We start from the raw sequence: 14,503 nt of genomic DNA on the forward strand, positions 1-14,503 counted from the left end.
GCGTCTGTCTTTGGAAACCGTATAAACATTCCAAAGAAAAAGATACTGGTAACATAACCAAATACATTCCTGTATGCTGATTATATTTGTTGTGATTGCTTTCTATAAACACACATCTTGATTGCTTTCTATAAACATATGAGATTATGAGATTTTAATTGTTTGGTAAAAAAGATTACAGTATGCACACAATCAATAGATCACAGGCAGAAACATCCTGATTCCTATCTAGATCACCCATTTCCGAGCCAGAAAATGAATCCACCATCTGAAAACATCATCCTGGTAACCCGAGAATCCACCGGAATAGCACACATAACCTTAAACAGGCCTAATTCCCTAAATGCACTAAACAAACCCATGTTGACTCGCTTGGCACAAGCCTTCAGGTCACTTGACGCAGATGACACAGTTATGGTCATAATACTGTCGGGTTCAGGGCGAGCCTTCTGCTCAGGGATTGATCTGACAGCTGCTGAGGAAGTGTTCAAGGGAGCGGTTAAGGATACAGAGGTTGACGCCATTGTTCAGATGGAGCGGTGTAGGAAGCCTATTGTAGGGGCTGTCTCTGGTTTCGCTGCCACTGCTGGATTTGAGCTTGCTCTTGGCTGTGACATTCTTGTTGCTTCAATAGGAACTATTTTCATTGATTCTCATGCAAGGTAATATTTTAATTAATTTGGCATTTTGATTGATTTTAACATTCCATAATTTGGCATTTTGATTGATTTGAGCTTGCTCTTGGCTGTGACATTCTTTGGTTATGAATTATAATGAAATAAATCAAAATGGCTCACTAAAGGGGCCGTGTTTCTTTCTTTTGTGAAGTAGCGGTCCTTCGATGCAATTCTCGACGCAATTTTCATCTTGGGTCATTCGGAAACAGCCTCTTTGTGTTGCTAACACAAGGGTAAGGCTGCGTACATCCGACCCCCTCTTACCCCGCAATTTGCAGGAACCATTGAGGCACTAGGGTAATGTTGTTGTTGTTGGCATTTTGATTTTAAGTTATGTTGATCAGGGTTGAAATTTTATGTTAAAATTAAGAAATCAATTGCCTTTCTTATCGATTAAATAAATAAGTTGGACTTTATTGACTGTCAGTCTTGCTGAATGTTGTTAAAGAATATATCGACTGATTGTTGGTCGAGTAAAAAAGGTAATTGACCCTTTAACTTTGTTTAATTTTATACAAAATTGTTGTTATTCACCTCTTTAACTAAATTTCATATTTGAAGTTTGTAATTTGTATTCCGTGTTTGATATCAATGAATTTCATACTATCGCGTATATATCTCCTGCAGACTTGGTATATTCCCATCATGGGGACTGTCACAAAAGCTTTCTCAGATCATAGGACCGAATAAAGCTCGTGAACTCGCGTTTACTGGGGTTCCTTTGACTGCCGAAGAAGGTGAAAAGTTAGGACTTGTAAATCATCTAGTCGAAGCAGGGGAACTAATGACTAAAGCACAAGAAATCGCGGAGGCTATCATAAAGAATAATAAAGACCTTGTCTTAGGATACAAAGCCATCATCAATGACGGTTTGAAGCTCAGTTTAGGCGATGGATTAGCACTCGAAAAGGTATTTAACTCGTCTTTAGCCGATCATTTGCTTAAAGCATGGCGGAATTTAGATGCCTATTCATTCTTTCTTTTTATTTTCGTTTGTAACAGGGAATAGCTCATAAGCATTACCAGGAAATGCCATCGGAAAAGTTCAGGAAATTGCAGGAATTCATAGCAGGCCGAAAAGTAGGCAACTCTAAGCTGTAAACCTTGATTTGGACCGGGTCATGTAGTACCTTTTCGGCCTGTAAACGACCCGGAAAAACTAGATTAGTTATGATGGTTAGTAATTAAGCTGATAAAGATAGTATGCTGAAATTGGTTTGGGACCATTACTCAATTATATAATAATCAAAGTGTTGTAGTTCTTCTCTTACAGTTTTCTGTTTGTGTCCAATTTTGAGTAATCAATCAAAAGACAAAATATAGGAGAAAGGGCCAAATTATAGTTGAGGTATAGTTGTATAAACCTACTTTTTTTTTCTTAGATGACGGGGGAACCCGTTACTGTAACATTTGGTACAAACTCCCTACAAGGCTGCAAACGTCGTATACTAGGTCAACCACCTTTTTATCAAGTGACAATTGACAACCGAGAACTCATAGTCTAGAAGAAATAGTCTCAATTCTCAAACCATGAAGTACCTTATTTTTACAACTCGTATTAAACAGTTTTAACATAATAATTATTTAAACCAAAATAAATAAAAAGTGCGTCATGTTATTTATTTATGTTTGTTGGTGTTGACCAGACGACAGTTGGAGCAATCTCCTTTGGGGTACTGAATCGAACCACTGACCACTTGTTTAAGAGATGAGAGACTTTACCAGTCATATCAGTATTACCAATATTTATTTATGTTTGTAAAGGGGCTTAAGAGAGATTCTACACAACAATTTTTCAAATAGGAGTACGATAATCATAATTTAACAACTTTATTAGCCAACTTAACTATCACTTACAAAAATGAATTAATTCAATGCCTTAAAACAAATTTTCTTGTTTTGCCTTAGTAATTATCTCACACGGTAAAACGATCTATTTGTAAAAAAATCACTCTTATATTCGATAATAATAAATGAATAACTTTTTCTTAAAAAAAAAGACAACCCGGCGGTGTTAGATCGTCTTATTCCACCTTTTACTTTCTTCTATTCAATTTTATTTTTCTTTCGAAATTCACCCTTTTTCCAAATTTTCTATTTTTCCAAAATTTATAATTTACCCTTTAATTTAATTTAATAAGAGTTTTTCTATAAATAAATGAGTTTCTAGTAAAGAAAAGCAAGAGTGGTAGGATATTGCAATTTTCCATAAAAATATTATCTAATTCTTTTTTATTTTGGTTTCTTATCTATGCCTACTTGTCTAGTGGATATAGGTTAGAAAAAACCGATTTAATAATTCAGCTAGTCTTGCTATAGACGGATAACTAAAGACGAGTCAAAAGCTTGAAAGTGGTGATATTTTTGGGCCCTACCATCTCACTTGTTGTTTGTCCTATTAGGAATGTGGTATATTTGTTCCGTTTTTAGTTATAGATGGATATGTGTCGTCTATAATGAGATTTTGTGTTAATAATTACTCTAATCTCTTTAATTTAATAATCTCTATAATCATTTGTTTGACTCCCAACTCTCCTCTAATTCCTCACTCAACAAACTCACCCATAACAACTCCTCCATATAACAATCTCCCTCACTTTCTGATTCTCCCTTCCTCCTTCCCCTTCCAACAAAAAATGACCACAGAAATTACCCCAGAAGTAATTACCGTCGAAAAATTCCCACAATTCGACGTAGTTACCGACGCTTCCGACCACCACTTCTACAGTAACAAAGCAAAATCAACCCTCTCTAAAACTGGGCCGGCCCAACAGAAGATAATGCAAGAATGGAAGTTACTTTCTAAGGATTTACCCGACTCGATTTACGTCCGGGTTTACGAAACCCGGGTCGATTTAATCCGGGCAGCGATTATTGGTGCCCGGGGTACTCCTTACCATGATGGATTGTTTTTCTTTGATATTGCTTTTCCTTCGGATTACCCGGCTCGACCGCCTTCGGTTTATTATTGGAGTTTCGGGTTTCGGATTAACCCGAATTTGTATAGTAGTGGGACGGTTTGTCTTAGTTTGATTCATACTTGGTCTGGTGATAAGTCTGAGAGGTGGGATTCTAATAATTCTACTATTCTTCAGGTATATGCATAATCAATCTCATTTTAGATCGTTTTAAGTTTGAGACGGACTCCTTTTATGCTATGTGGATTATATATTTGTTATAACGCGGTCTATATTTCTAATTATAGTTATTTTTGTGAAAATAAAGTTAATGTCCTTCCTTTTCAGAAAGTTTGCCCCGGACTATAACCTGGTAGACCTGTGCTTAACCCCGTTGCCTGGACGTTACCCCCTCTTATATATAAAACCGTTTTACATAAGCATTATCGTAACATCAATTGATTATTTACCTAAAAACTTCGACAAAAATAATTTTCACCAATCGCCACCGTTATAATAAGGGCATTAAAGTCTTTGTTATATGATTTTACAATGTAGTTTTACAGAAGACTTAACGTGCCAAAGGTTTAATATATTTGTTGTGACACAAATATTGTGTGACGAACTAACTTAACCTTGGAAAAGTACGTTTTACATTATAAAACCGTCTTGTTAAATTTATTTGATTGAAGCATGGAGTTGGAGGACTTCAAATCTTGTGGTCAACCGTAAATTCCTAGATTATTGGTAAAGTAGATGATTAAATCTTGTGGTGAACATTAAAATCCTAGAATCTTGGTAGATTTGTTGATTAAAATTTGGTGTAAGTCATGGGTTTACCACTTTACCGCAATGTCACATGTTAGACAAACTCATACGGCATAAATTTTTCCTTCTTTAGCAGGCAGCAGCTATAGCCTATATGGCTACATGGTCAATTTATCAGTCTTTAACATTTAAAAAATTGGATCATTTAAGTTTTTGGGTGAAATTTTAATTCACAAAATCTCACGACAAATATCCGTCTATAACTAAAGACGGGCCAAATACAATACCACATTTCTAATAGGACGAGCAACTGCAACAAGTGGGTTATTGGGGGCCAAAAATGTCACCACTTTCAAGCTATTTGACCCGTCTTTAGCTATAGACGGATATATCCGTCTATAGCAAGACTAGCTGATTTTAATTATTGTCCGTTATGTATTGTCGATTAGAATACTCTTTACAAAGAATGAAACGTAATCAATTGAGTCGGAGGAGGTATAATATTATCTAAACAAGAATTGGAGGTATATTTTAATTCTACTAATTAAAAATTACAAAGTGGATTTTCTCAAAGTGAAATTGTTTAAGACATTGTATCGTCTTCGTCAATTTAGTGAGACATTATACTCTACGCACTCGATATCAAAGGAGTCTATGGAGAAGGGACCAAACAATAAAAGAGCAAAAGAGGTGGTGGTAGTGTGGTACTGAAGTAGGAGATTAGGTTAATTATAAAGGAATTCATTACCTTAAATTAAATCTCCTATCGTCTTCGTCGCCTTTCACAACACGCCACACGTTGATCGCTTTGATTTTGGCCTATATTACCCTATTAATAATTGCTATATTAGTTTTGTGATTGATAGTGATATATGACCAACTTATTAGTCAAAAGTTTGATGCTAAGCTAACCTTGAACAGAAATTATTGTGTAAGACAGTTTGACAATTTTACTAGAATCGTGTTAGGAACAGACTCGTAAACCACATTGCTAATCCGGTGACTGTTAACGCAGGTACTCCTATCAATCCAGGCATTGGTCTTAAACGAGAGGCCGTACTTTAATGAGCCGGGTTATGGATCATTGTCCGGGACTAAGTTATGGGACAATAAATCCTTAGCGTACAGCGAAGACGCATTTGTCCTTAGTTGCAAGACAATGCTGTGGGTACTCTGGAAGCCACTAAAGAACTTCGAACCCTTGGTTAAACAACATTTCATTGATCGCGCTGAGTTTATACTAAACGCTTGTGACATGTACCGAAAAGGGTTAGTAAAAGTTGGAATGTTTGATGGTGTTGTAAAGGAAGGTAAAGGCGTTGTTTCAAAGAAGTTTGAGCGTTCAATTGATAAGTTGTTTGGGGATTTGGTTGGGGCGTTTGCGAGAAATGGGGCTCCGATTGGGGATTTTGTGGAGCGGGTTAGGAAGAAGGAGGATAATGCGAAGGAGGAAGCCGAAAAGGGAAGGAAAAAGAGTCAAAAGCCGGGTTTAGTGAAGAAGCTCATGGGTATTTTTGCCAGGGTGGTGATGAAGAAGAAATCTAAGACAAGTCCAGTTGTAGTTGTTCCTCAAGACTCAGGTCAAGTTAGTCAATAGTCTAATGTTAGGAAGATAGATTTGACACGGGTTTTCTAACGTGTGTTCTAAGGACACATATTAATAAGTTGGATATGGAAAGATTCAAATGATATTATCATTAACTAGGACTATGCCTATCATTAACTAGGACTATGCCTGCTATGCAATTAGTAAATTATACAACTGGTTGTATGTAGTTTATGTACAACCTTTTTAATGTTGTCGAGTTTTGTTATAAATTTGTCGAGCTTTACTAACAAAATTGTCGAGTTACAATACAAAGTTATTGAGCTTAAGAGGAATAATTATTAAACTCAATAACTTTTTAAACTAGCTCAATAACTTATAAAATAGCTCGACAACTTTGTGTAAAGAACTCAACAACTTTGAGGCGGTTGTACAATGCTAATATACAACTGGTTGTAAGATAGTATTTGTGCCTGCCATGGTAAAAATGAGTTTATAGAAAAACCATCGATTTTTTTATCTAATACTCCCTCCATACCAAACCAATGGTAACATTGAAAATCTTGACACTATTTATGGTCGTAGGGAATTATCGATATTATTCTTAATCGATAAGACAAAATATAGTCATGTGAGATCTTGTTTGATTTATCGACATGAATGTTGTAAGAATATCAAATTTATATAATTTTTAATAATGTGTAACTAAAGATATTCACGTTGCAAAACGTGTCTTGACAAATGTGAAAAAGTCAATGTTACCATTGGTGTGGTGTGGTATGGAGGGAGTAGTAAAATAGTTTGAAATTAGGAATCAATTTTACAAATGGTTTTCGGTTTAAAAAACCCGAATTGGTTTTTTTGCTCACCCTTAGGTGAATAACTGAATATGTATCTTCATCTTCAAGCTTGGTATTTATTTTGATTTGTCTACTGCCTAGAATGTCGTGGAAAAGCAGGTAGAGCAAAACAAAAAAAATGTACGGATCAAGTCGGCATGATAAGAAAATTAATTAGTCAGCTTAAGACGGGTCGGAGCAAGTGACGGATAATGCCACTCACAAAACGAATAAGGGGGGACATGGTGGGGGCACCCCCATGTGCTTCCCTCTCTCCTCTATTTGGGTCATTTGTGACGAAAAATGGTATCCATCACTCCAAAGTGACGGATACATGCCGCCACAAATGAGATTTTGTGTAAGAAAATAGGAAAAACTTTTTGGTACGGAGTATCCACTATCACAAAATTTCATTAGATACGGCACATATCCGTCTATAACTAAAGACGGGTCAAATACAATACCACATTTCTAATAGGACAAACAACAAGTGGGGTGGTGGGGTCAAAAATGTCACCACTTTTAAGCTATTTGACTCGTCTTTAATTATAGACGGATCCACTTTCAAGCTGACTAATCCACGTGACGTACCAAAAAGAGAGAAAGGAAGATGAAGACATGCACTATTTGTTCACCAACTTTTCTTAGTTTTAAGACAATTGTAAACTATAGGTTATACGTCCCTCTCTTGGTTAAGATATTAGCAAATATTCAGAACACCACTATTTTGATAATGTGTGACTTGTCAAATTTGGAAAACCTTGAGAGATACTCTAATAAAGACAACAGGAAGACGTTATAATTCTTTTGAAGACTTTTTTTACATTCGAAATCTTATGATCCCAACGAGCATACCATTCTGGTTTACGCGGTTTGGGAAAGCGACTAGTTATATTCTACTATAGACGGTTGTCTCAGACAGCAACTTGCTATGGTGCTACACAGGCAGACCATTATGTCCTGCTTTGCTTGTGAAATTCACACTAGTCGAGTAGTCATTGTCGCTAGGGTGGGAAAATCTGGAGAAAAAAAGGTAACCGCTCCTGTGAAGTTTAATACAAACCTAATTAAGTCTATTACGGAGTACAATACGATTCATAAGAACCCAAATCAACCACAATAGTCGTGTCTATTACAGTACAATTCTAACGTTCCCCACGACTTCTACCTTTCTTTTGTGGTCTTGAAGATGATTCTCGTCCTTCGCTCTCTTGGCTTGGGTTGTGTTGTTGACGGTGCTCTAATTGGCGGAAGTCATATCTTGGTGGGGTTGACTCTCTCGGCTCTTCATCTCCAATAAGGTGGCCTTGTCTTGTCTTGCGCAAAGCATTAAGCGACATAGTATGCATCTTTTCAATCATAGCGTAATAACCTAAAGGGACATCATCCGGCATGTTGTTGAGCATTGTTGTCGTTGTATTATAGTTGAATATGATACCTTCGGTCTGCAATACGTAAAACAATTTATTAGAAATATAAGCGTAAAAGCTACATAAGTAAATATACAATAAAGTAAATATACAATAAACGATTTGCCCGCACGGGTGGAGTCTAGTGGTTAAAACTTGGGTGAAATTTCCAGAAGACCCAGGTTCAAGCCTCCCCAAGAGCAAAATCTTGTGGAGCATTCTTGGCCTATGTCCATGCCTAATAGACTTCGAGCTTGTCACCCTCGGGTGGCTTGCACACCAAAGGACCAAAGGTAGCGGCTGCGGGTTCCCTCGTCACCCAAAAAAAAAAAAAAAAAAAAGTAAATGAAAACTTACAAGTGTCTGATAGTCGGCCGCAGTAGGGTAGTAGTTATGATGATTTTCGTAATCATCATAAACCATGCTGCTAAGGGGACTAATGAGGCGTCGGGTGATGGCATGGTACCATTTCAAGTACTCGTCGTCATGATCCATCAAACCTGAATATCGATTTCCAGGTTGAACCCTTTTGTTCATTCGATTATTCCATAACCCAATTGATTCTGTATGTATCACGGCATAATTTGTTGTATTATCCCCCTTCCGACTGATTTCATGCAATTCAACACGTGTGTTGCACGGTAAAGGAATTGCTTGATGCCAACCAAATTGGCGAACACACCTATTAGGTAAATGCCATTCAACCACCTCAAAACAAATAAGTGGCGTGATTACAAGCCATTCTTCCTGATTTTCACTACACCTAGGGGATAGATTTTGGAGGACGGTAGTAGTATACGGTACCCACACAAATTGCAACTCCACCATTTTGTCTAATAGGTCCCTTAACACATTAAGTCCAAGTCTATGATCCTTATAATATCGGTGTACCCGAAGCCATTTACACCCTAAAGGATCAACCCCAGCCCGCAGCTGAGACCCGAGTGGATAGTTAACTCCTTCCTCCTCAACGACATGTGACTTGCGGATAATCGGACGTCCAATTGATATTCTCTCCCAACTCCATAACTGTAGTAATAGTATAGGACCAGCAATCTGCCAAACCGATTTCTTGCTTGCCTTGCACATGTTACGATATAGACATGCAAGCACCCCACTTCCCCAACTGATTTCATCTATTTGGGTCAAATCCTCCAAAAGGGGTAAAAATAGCAAACTCACGGTATTTCCACTTTTATCTGGAAATAATACCGCTCCAATCAAGTAAAGCAAGTATGCTCTAACATGGCAATGCAACGTAGCCTCATTTGCATTGTTTGGTAAGTTTTGAAAATTGTCATGAAGCCATGTTAGTTTCAATTTTGAACCTTTCAAAGCCGCGGTACTTGGCCTAAGTCCTAACAATTCCTCACATAATGTGACCCAAACATGGTCACTACTACCCGTAACCGGTCTCCCGTTTACTCCTAACCCGAATAGTACTGCCACATCTTGCAATGTGATTGTTACCTCTCCAAAAGGCAAGTGGAATGTGTGGGTTTCCTCTCTCCACCGCTCAACTAATGCGGTGATTAAGTCATTGTCTATTGGCACGTAACAAAGTCTCTGAATTCCACTAAATTGCGTGTTACTAATGAAATTGGTGACAGGTTCAGGTACCGGAAATGTTGAGAGTATCCTTAAATGGCTTCTACATGTGAGGACACCATACTCCTTCGAGTACAATACAACAACAACAACATCAGAGCCTTAATCCCAAAATAATTTGGGGTCGGCTGACATGAATCATCCTTTCGAACCGTCCATGGGTGAACGCACGCCTCAAAATGCGAATAAAAAGGGGAAGGTAAAAAACAAAAGGGAGAACGAGAATGTAATGGAAAGTCAAGGTGAACTTAGGGGTTTTAAAATCGAATTCCGTCTTTCTTTTATAAAAACTTAAAATTTAAATCGAGAGAAAAGATTAAAACGATTTTTAAAAACCGAAATAGAGTTAAGGATCCGGAATGAACCAGGTAAAATCTATAAGAAAGTGGTTGTTGAAAAAGTGTGTAATAAAGGAGAGAAAAATAAATAAATTAATTTCTTTAAATTAAATAAATAAATAAAAACACTAAATCTGTCAAAAAACATCAAATACTAAAAATCCACATGTATCCTTTCCCTCCATTGTGCCCTCTCCGTCACCATACTCTCCTCAAGCCCCAGAACTCTCATATCGTGCTCTATCACTCTCAACCATGTCTGTCTCGGTCTTCCTCTCCCTCTAGGGACCTTTTTCTGTTTCTCCAAGTCTCCGGCCTCCCTAATCGGGTGCGTCCATAGGTCTCCTTCTCACATGGCCAAACCATCTTAGTCGGTTTTCCATCATCTTGTCCTCTATTGGCGCCACTTTAACCTTTTCCCTAATCACCTCATTCCTTAACCGATCTTTCCTTGTATGTCCGCACATCCACCTCAACATGCGCATCTCCGCCACACTCATCTTTTGAATGTGACAATGTTTCACGGCCCAACACTCAGAGCCGTAAAGTAGGGCAGGCCTAATTGCCGTGCGATAAAATTTTCCCTTTAATCTTTGGGGCATATCTTTATCGCATAGAAACCCTGAAGCACTCTTCCATTTCAACCATCCCGCTTTAAACTCCTTCGAGTACAATAAATGAAAATTTTTAGAGTAATTAAATTAAATGACACTAAAAGATAATTAGTATGACAATGTGATTGTTACCTCTCCTTTCCATATAGCCTCGCTTCTGTGACTTGATTGGAGAGTAAGAATTGTATCATCCTGTGGGCCCGGGTCCATTTAATCTTAAAAAAAAAAAACACAAATACGAATACGACAAACTTCAAAATTGGATGCAAAATCAAAATTTAAATGAAAACTTCAAACTTAAATACAAAATTCACACTTGATAAAAACTCCATAACTCAAATACGAAATCCAAACTTAAGCTAATCTGTTACAAATATATAGTTTACCACAAAGGACCCGAAGAACTTGCTTTTGATGAACAACTATGCTTGTTGTGAACCTTCACCACACAAACTACACATAAGCATTGAGCATGTATCCATTCCATGGTGGACTCTAGATGACTTTGGTCGCCCTCCACCCCTCTTAATATTAAGATTAATACTAGTTTTGGACCATCCCATGATATCCATTAGCCTCGTTCAGAGCTAAGTGGAAACTTAAACGATACTCCCTTTATCCCGCTCATTTGTTGTCCTTTTCCATATTTGGGTGTCTCAATGAGTTGTTATCCTTTCTATTTTAAGAATGAACTTGATGAACAATTTGATCATTCACACTCAATTTGTTCCACTTGTCATTTAGTAATTGGTCCCTTCTTCTTTCCTTGGTTTTTGTGCCAAAACCCAAGGACAAGAATTGACTCGGGACGGAGGGAGTATGAGACATAGAGCTCCACACAAGAGTAGAAGAGGTCAACATATTGGTCTGAACTTCTACTATATGGACGACAAACGCCATTACATGAGCAGCCTAGCAACTATGACGCCATTACATATTTGTGATGGTTGGTGTTCGTAGGGGGAGGAAATGGGTAATTGTTGGATTGTCTTATTCAGTTTGATTGAGGAACCAAACAAGTTAAATTTGGGCTAATCTCATTCCTTTCCCATTATTTTCTTTCTTGATTTTACCCTAGATGAATCAAACGGCAAACGCCCTCCTAATTAGCTTGGATTTTATTATTTGAACTCAATTTAAGCAGAAAAATTCTTCAATTTTTTTTGGGGGGTACATAAGAGGAGTGAAGCCCAAAAAAAAATGAACTAACTAGCGACAGTGTTTGGTACTCAGCAGATTATAACTAGTAGGTTAGATTGGTTAGTGATTAAAAATGACAGATTTGATTGGCATGTTTGACTAAAATATTATAATTAGCAGATTTAGCATAAGTGTTTGATAATTAGCGGGTTTAGGTAAATAGATTGTTGTATACATGTGTAAATTATAGACATTTTCATTTTTTTACAATCTACTAAAGTGAATCGGAAAACAGTAGATTGGAGCTCAATCTACTGTTTCAATATGCCATTTACCAAACATGTACTTTAGTGAATTGTTGAGTCAAACATACTAAAAGCTTGAATATGCTAAAATTTCACCAATCTACTACCCCCAATCTTCTTGGAGGATGGACTGTAGATCATTCGGGGGAGCGTTCAAGTATGAAGTAATCGGGGACGAAGTAACTACTTGATTGGCAAGCCAATCCGCAGCTCGATTAATTTAAGCAGACAAATTCTAATATACCGGCTTCACTCGCCAAACAACCTCCATTAAACCCAGCAAACCCAAGAAAAAAACGACGAACATCACTTAGAATAAAAAGAGTAATTCAATTTACTCAAAGGACAAACGAATATGGAGAAAATGAAGGGGGATTAATTACCGCGGTAATTTTCCATATTTTACCGTGTACAAAAAATGAAGAATTAGGAGAAGTGAGGATTTTACCAAGAGATGTGGCGAAATGGCGAAATGCTAGATACATTGATGAACTTCCTACCCCTTTGCTGGAAATCATTCATGGCTGATACCGTGAACGGTGGCGGTGGCGGCGGCGGTGGTGACGATCAAGGGGTCGTAAGGGATAGGTTGTTTTGGTTTCGAGACGGCGGCGAGAAATGTGCCACCGTATAATTCTCAATGGCTGTTGTTCAGGCTAATCAGATGTTGGAGGATTAGGGTCAGCTTGAGTGTGGGGGATTTGGTACTTATGTTGGTGGATATCATATGGAGTCGCTTGGTTTGAGAAGATTTAAGACGGGTTCGAGAATTTCAAGATATATACTATAACCTTTATCATCATGTGATTTGTTATGTACTCCTATTTGATTAAGTTTAAAATTAGGATAGGTCTCGTGCAAATGCATAGCATTTTAAGTTTTGACATATCTATAGAGTAAATTAAAATATAAAAGTTATATAATTGTATTTAACGCTAAGACATTGCTAAAGGAATTATTGCAGTTATAATGCGGAGAATTCAAATAATGATAGCTCGAGAGTAATATGAACAATAAAAGTTTAGAAAATTCATATTCTTCACACATTTATTTTTGCAACGCAACAAAACAGTACGAACAAATTATATTATTATTATAATTTTAAAGAGGGCAAACAAATATTTAAGGTGGTCGAAAGTTCGAATCTTTAATCATGAACAATAACGGTCTTAAAACAGACAACTTTCTTAAAACAAAAGGTATTGAATTTTTCAATCGAGCAAATAGAACTCTAGAAACGCAATATATTTAATTAGGGTTATAATCGTTATTATGTGATAAAGTTAAATTTTTTCAACTCCGTAATTAATATTCCAATTGAACGCATTTCATCTTCTCTGTTTGTGGGGAAATTGTAAAAGACACGGTTATTTTCAATGAGTAAAAAAAAAGAGAGAAAATTTGATAGTATAATAAAAATGAAAAGAAAAGAAAATGTTATTTGAGGTAGTTTTAAAGAGTAGGTCTCCTGAGAGACGGTCTATTAATAAGCTTTATTGAGAGACCATTGTACAATTTTAAGAAAAAAAGTGGTACTAAATATAATAAAATAGATACAAATCATGATTAATGATAAAATGGGTACATTTATTATGTAAATAGGTACGAAATTACTATGTTACGATCAACAACAAAAGGGGTACAAAATACAAATAAAAGGGTACGAAAGATTGGTCTCTCAATAACTTAGTGAGAGACCGTCTCTCCCAAGTTTTAAAATAGGGAAGGAAATATTATTTAAGATTGTCAATTTATAGCCCATTTGTCAAGGTAATTAGAGTATCTAAAAAAGGCCCAATTAAGAGGATATTTTATTTAGGCGGGAAAATTAAGAGAATTTTTATTCTCTTAGTAGTAGGGGGTGAGTAATGTCGGTGAAATGAAAATTTGTGTGATAGTATTTTAATTGTATTCCTTTTATCCAATTCATTTATTTGTTTAAATTGGTTTAGATCCCGGGCAATATATGCACAGTATTTAAAGTTTAATATTTTTATAAAATTATTTATATACTATTGATACCTTATTATTGTTTACATTTGTCATCATTATATTTTGCTTGAATAAATAAAAGTTAGAACTGAAAATTGGTTAAGAGAATTGAGTCATTAGTTGAAATATATTCTAATGGAGCATAAACTAATGAGTTTCAATTTATATATTTTTTTTTTTCAATTTTCTTTGTCACAAAAGTAATAACAACAATCGTCTTATACAAAATATAGGTCAACTCATCATCTAATAATAGGATTAATAAAAAAATTTAGAAATTTATAGTTTTATATCAAATTTTTTATTTTAATTAAAATAATACTCCCTCCCATAGTAGTCCCATCCATCCTTTTTTTCCCCTTTGAGGTGG

The 14,503-nt window shown here is 36.3% G+C and overlaps 3 protein-coding genes across 5 annotated transcripts; 2 read left to right on the forward strand and 1 right to left on the reverse strand.

Moving 5' to 3' along the window:
• Positions 1–242: 242 nt before the first annotated feature.
• LOC141622250 (putative enoyl-CoA hydratase 1, peroxisomal) lies at positions 243–1,893 on the forward strand. Its single transcript, XM_074438297.1, has 3 exons — positions 243–662; positions 1,305–1,587; positions 1,680–1,893. Exons 1-3 carry the CDS (start codon positions 256–258, stop codon positions 1,776–1,778), a joined length of 789 nt encoding a protein of 262 aa, XP_074294398.1. The 5' UTR covers positions 243–255; the 3' UTR covers positions 1,779–1,893.
• Positions 1,894–3,193: 1,300 nt separating this feature from the next.
• On the forward strand, positions 3,194–6,183 carry LOC141618702 (putative ubiquitin-conjugating enzyme E2 38). Its single transcript, XM_074435787.1, has 2 exons — positions 3,194–3,772; positions 5,358–6,183. Exons 1-2 carry the CDS (start codon positions 3,314–3,316, stop codon positions 5,937–5,939), a joined length of 1,041 nt encoding a protein of 346 aa, XP_074291888.1. The 5' UTR covers positions 3,194–3,313; the 3' UTR covers positions 5,940–6,183.
• Positions 6,184–7,501: 1,318 nt separating this feature from the next.
• Positions 7,502–12,835, reverse strand: LOC141618703 (serine/threonine-protein phosphatase 7 long form homolog). 3 transcript variants are annotated; one of them, XM_074435788.1, is made up of 5 exons: positions 12,590–12,835; positions 10,829–10,911; positions 8,494–9,810; positions 7,787–8,172; positions 7,502–7,731 (listed from the first exon to the last, which is right to left on the reverse strand). In XM_074435788.1, exons 2-4 carry the CDS (start codon positions 10,904–10,906, stop codon positions 7,873–7,875), a joined length of 1,695 nt encoding a protein of 564 aa, XP_074291889.1. In that variant the 5' UTR covers positions 10,907–10,911; positions 12,590–12,835; the 3' UTR covers positions 7,502–7,731; positions 7,787–7,872. The 3 variants fall into 3 exon arrangements, with proteins under 3 accessions (XP_074291889.1, XP_074291891.1, XP_074291890.1); XM_074435790.1 differs by lacking the exon at positions 7,502–7,731 and having other exon boundaries at positions 7,804–8,172; positions 8,494–9,192; XM_074435789.1 differs by lacking the exon at positions 7,502–7,731 and having other exon boundaries at positions 7,804–8,172; positions 8,494–9,335.
• Between the last annotated feature and the right edge of the window lie 1,668 nt (positions 12,836–14,503).

This window comes from Silene latifolia, chromosome X (genome assembly GCF_048544455.1).
Source record: "Silene latifolia isolate original U9 population chromosome X, ASM4854445v1, whole genome shotgun sequence".
In the NCBI taxonomy this organism is placed as follows: Eukaryota; Viridiplantae; Streptophyta; class Magnoliopsida; order Caryophyllales; family Caryophyllaceae; genus Silene; species Silene latifolia.

Bases quoted from the DNA above. Each gene is read 5' to 3' on its own strand.
- LOC141622250 (XM_074438297.1), top strand. From the start codon at position 256: ATGAATCCACCATCTGAAAACATCATCCTGGTAACCCGAGAATCCACC. The intron at 663-1,304 runs GTAATATTTTAA...TATCTCCTGCAG, and splicing joins TTCATTGATTCTCATGCAAG to ACTTGGTATATTCCCATCAT. The intron at 1,588-1,679 runs GTATTTAACTCG...CGTTTGTAACAG, and splicing joins ATGGATTAGCACTCGAAAAG to GGAATAGCTCATAAGCATTA.
- LOC141618702 (XM_074435787.1), top strand. From the start codon at position 3,314: ATGACCACAGAAATTACCCCAGAAGTAATTACCGTCGAAAAATTCCCA. The intron at 3,773-5,357 runs GTATATGCATAA...CTGTTAACGCAG, and splicing joins ATAATTCTACTATTCTTCAG to GTACTCCTATCAATCCAGGC.
- LOC141618703 (XM_074435788.1), bottom strand. From the start codon at position 10,906: ATGGACCCGGGCCCACAGGATGATACAATTCTTACTCTCCAATCAAGT. The intron at 9,811-10,828 runs GTAACAATCACA...TTGTACTCGAAG, and splicing joins AGGCTATATGGAAAGGAGAG to GAGTATGGTGTCCTCACATG. The intron at 8,173-8,493 runs GTAAGTTTTCAT...TACGTATTGCAG, and splicing joins CGGCCGACTATCAGACACTT to ACCGAAGGTATCATATTCAA.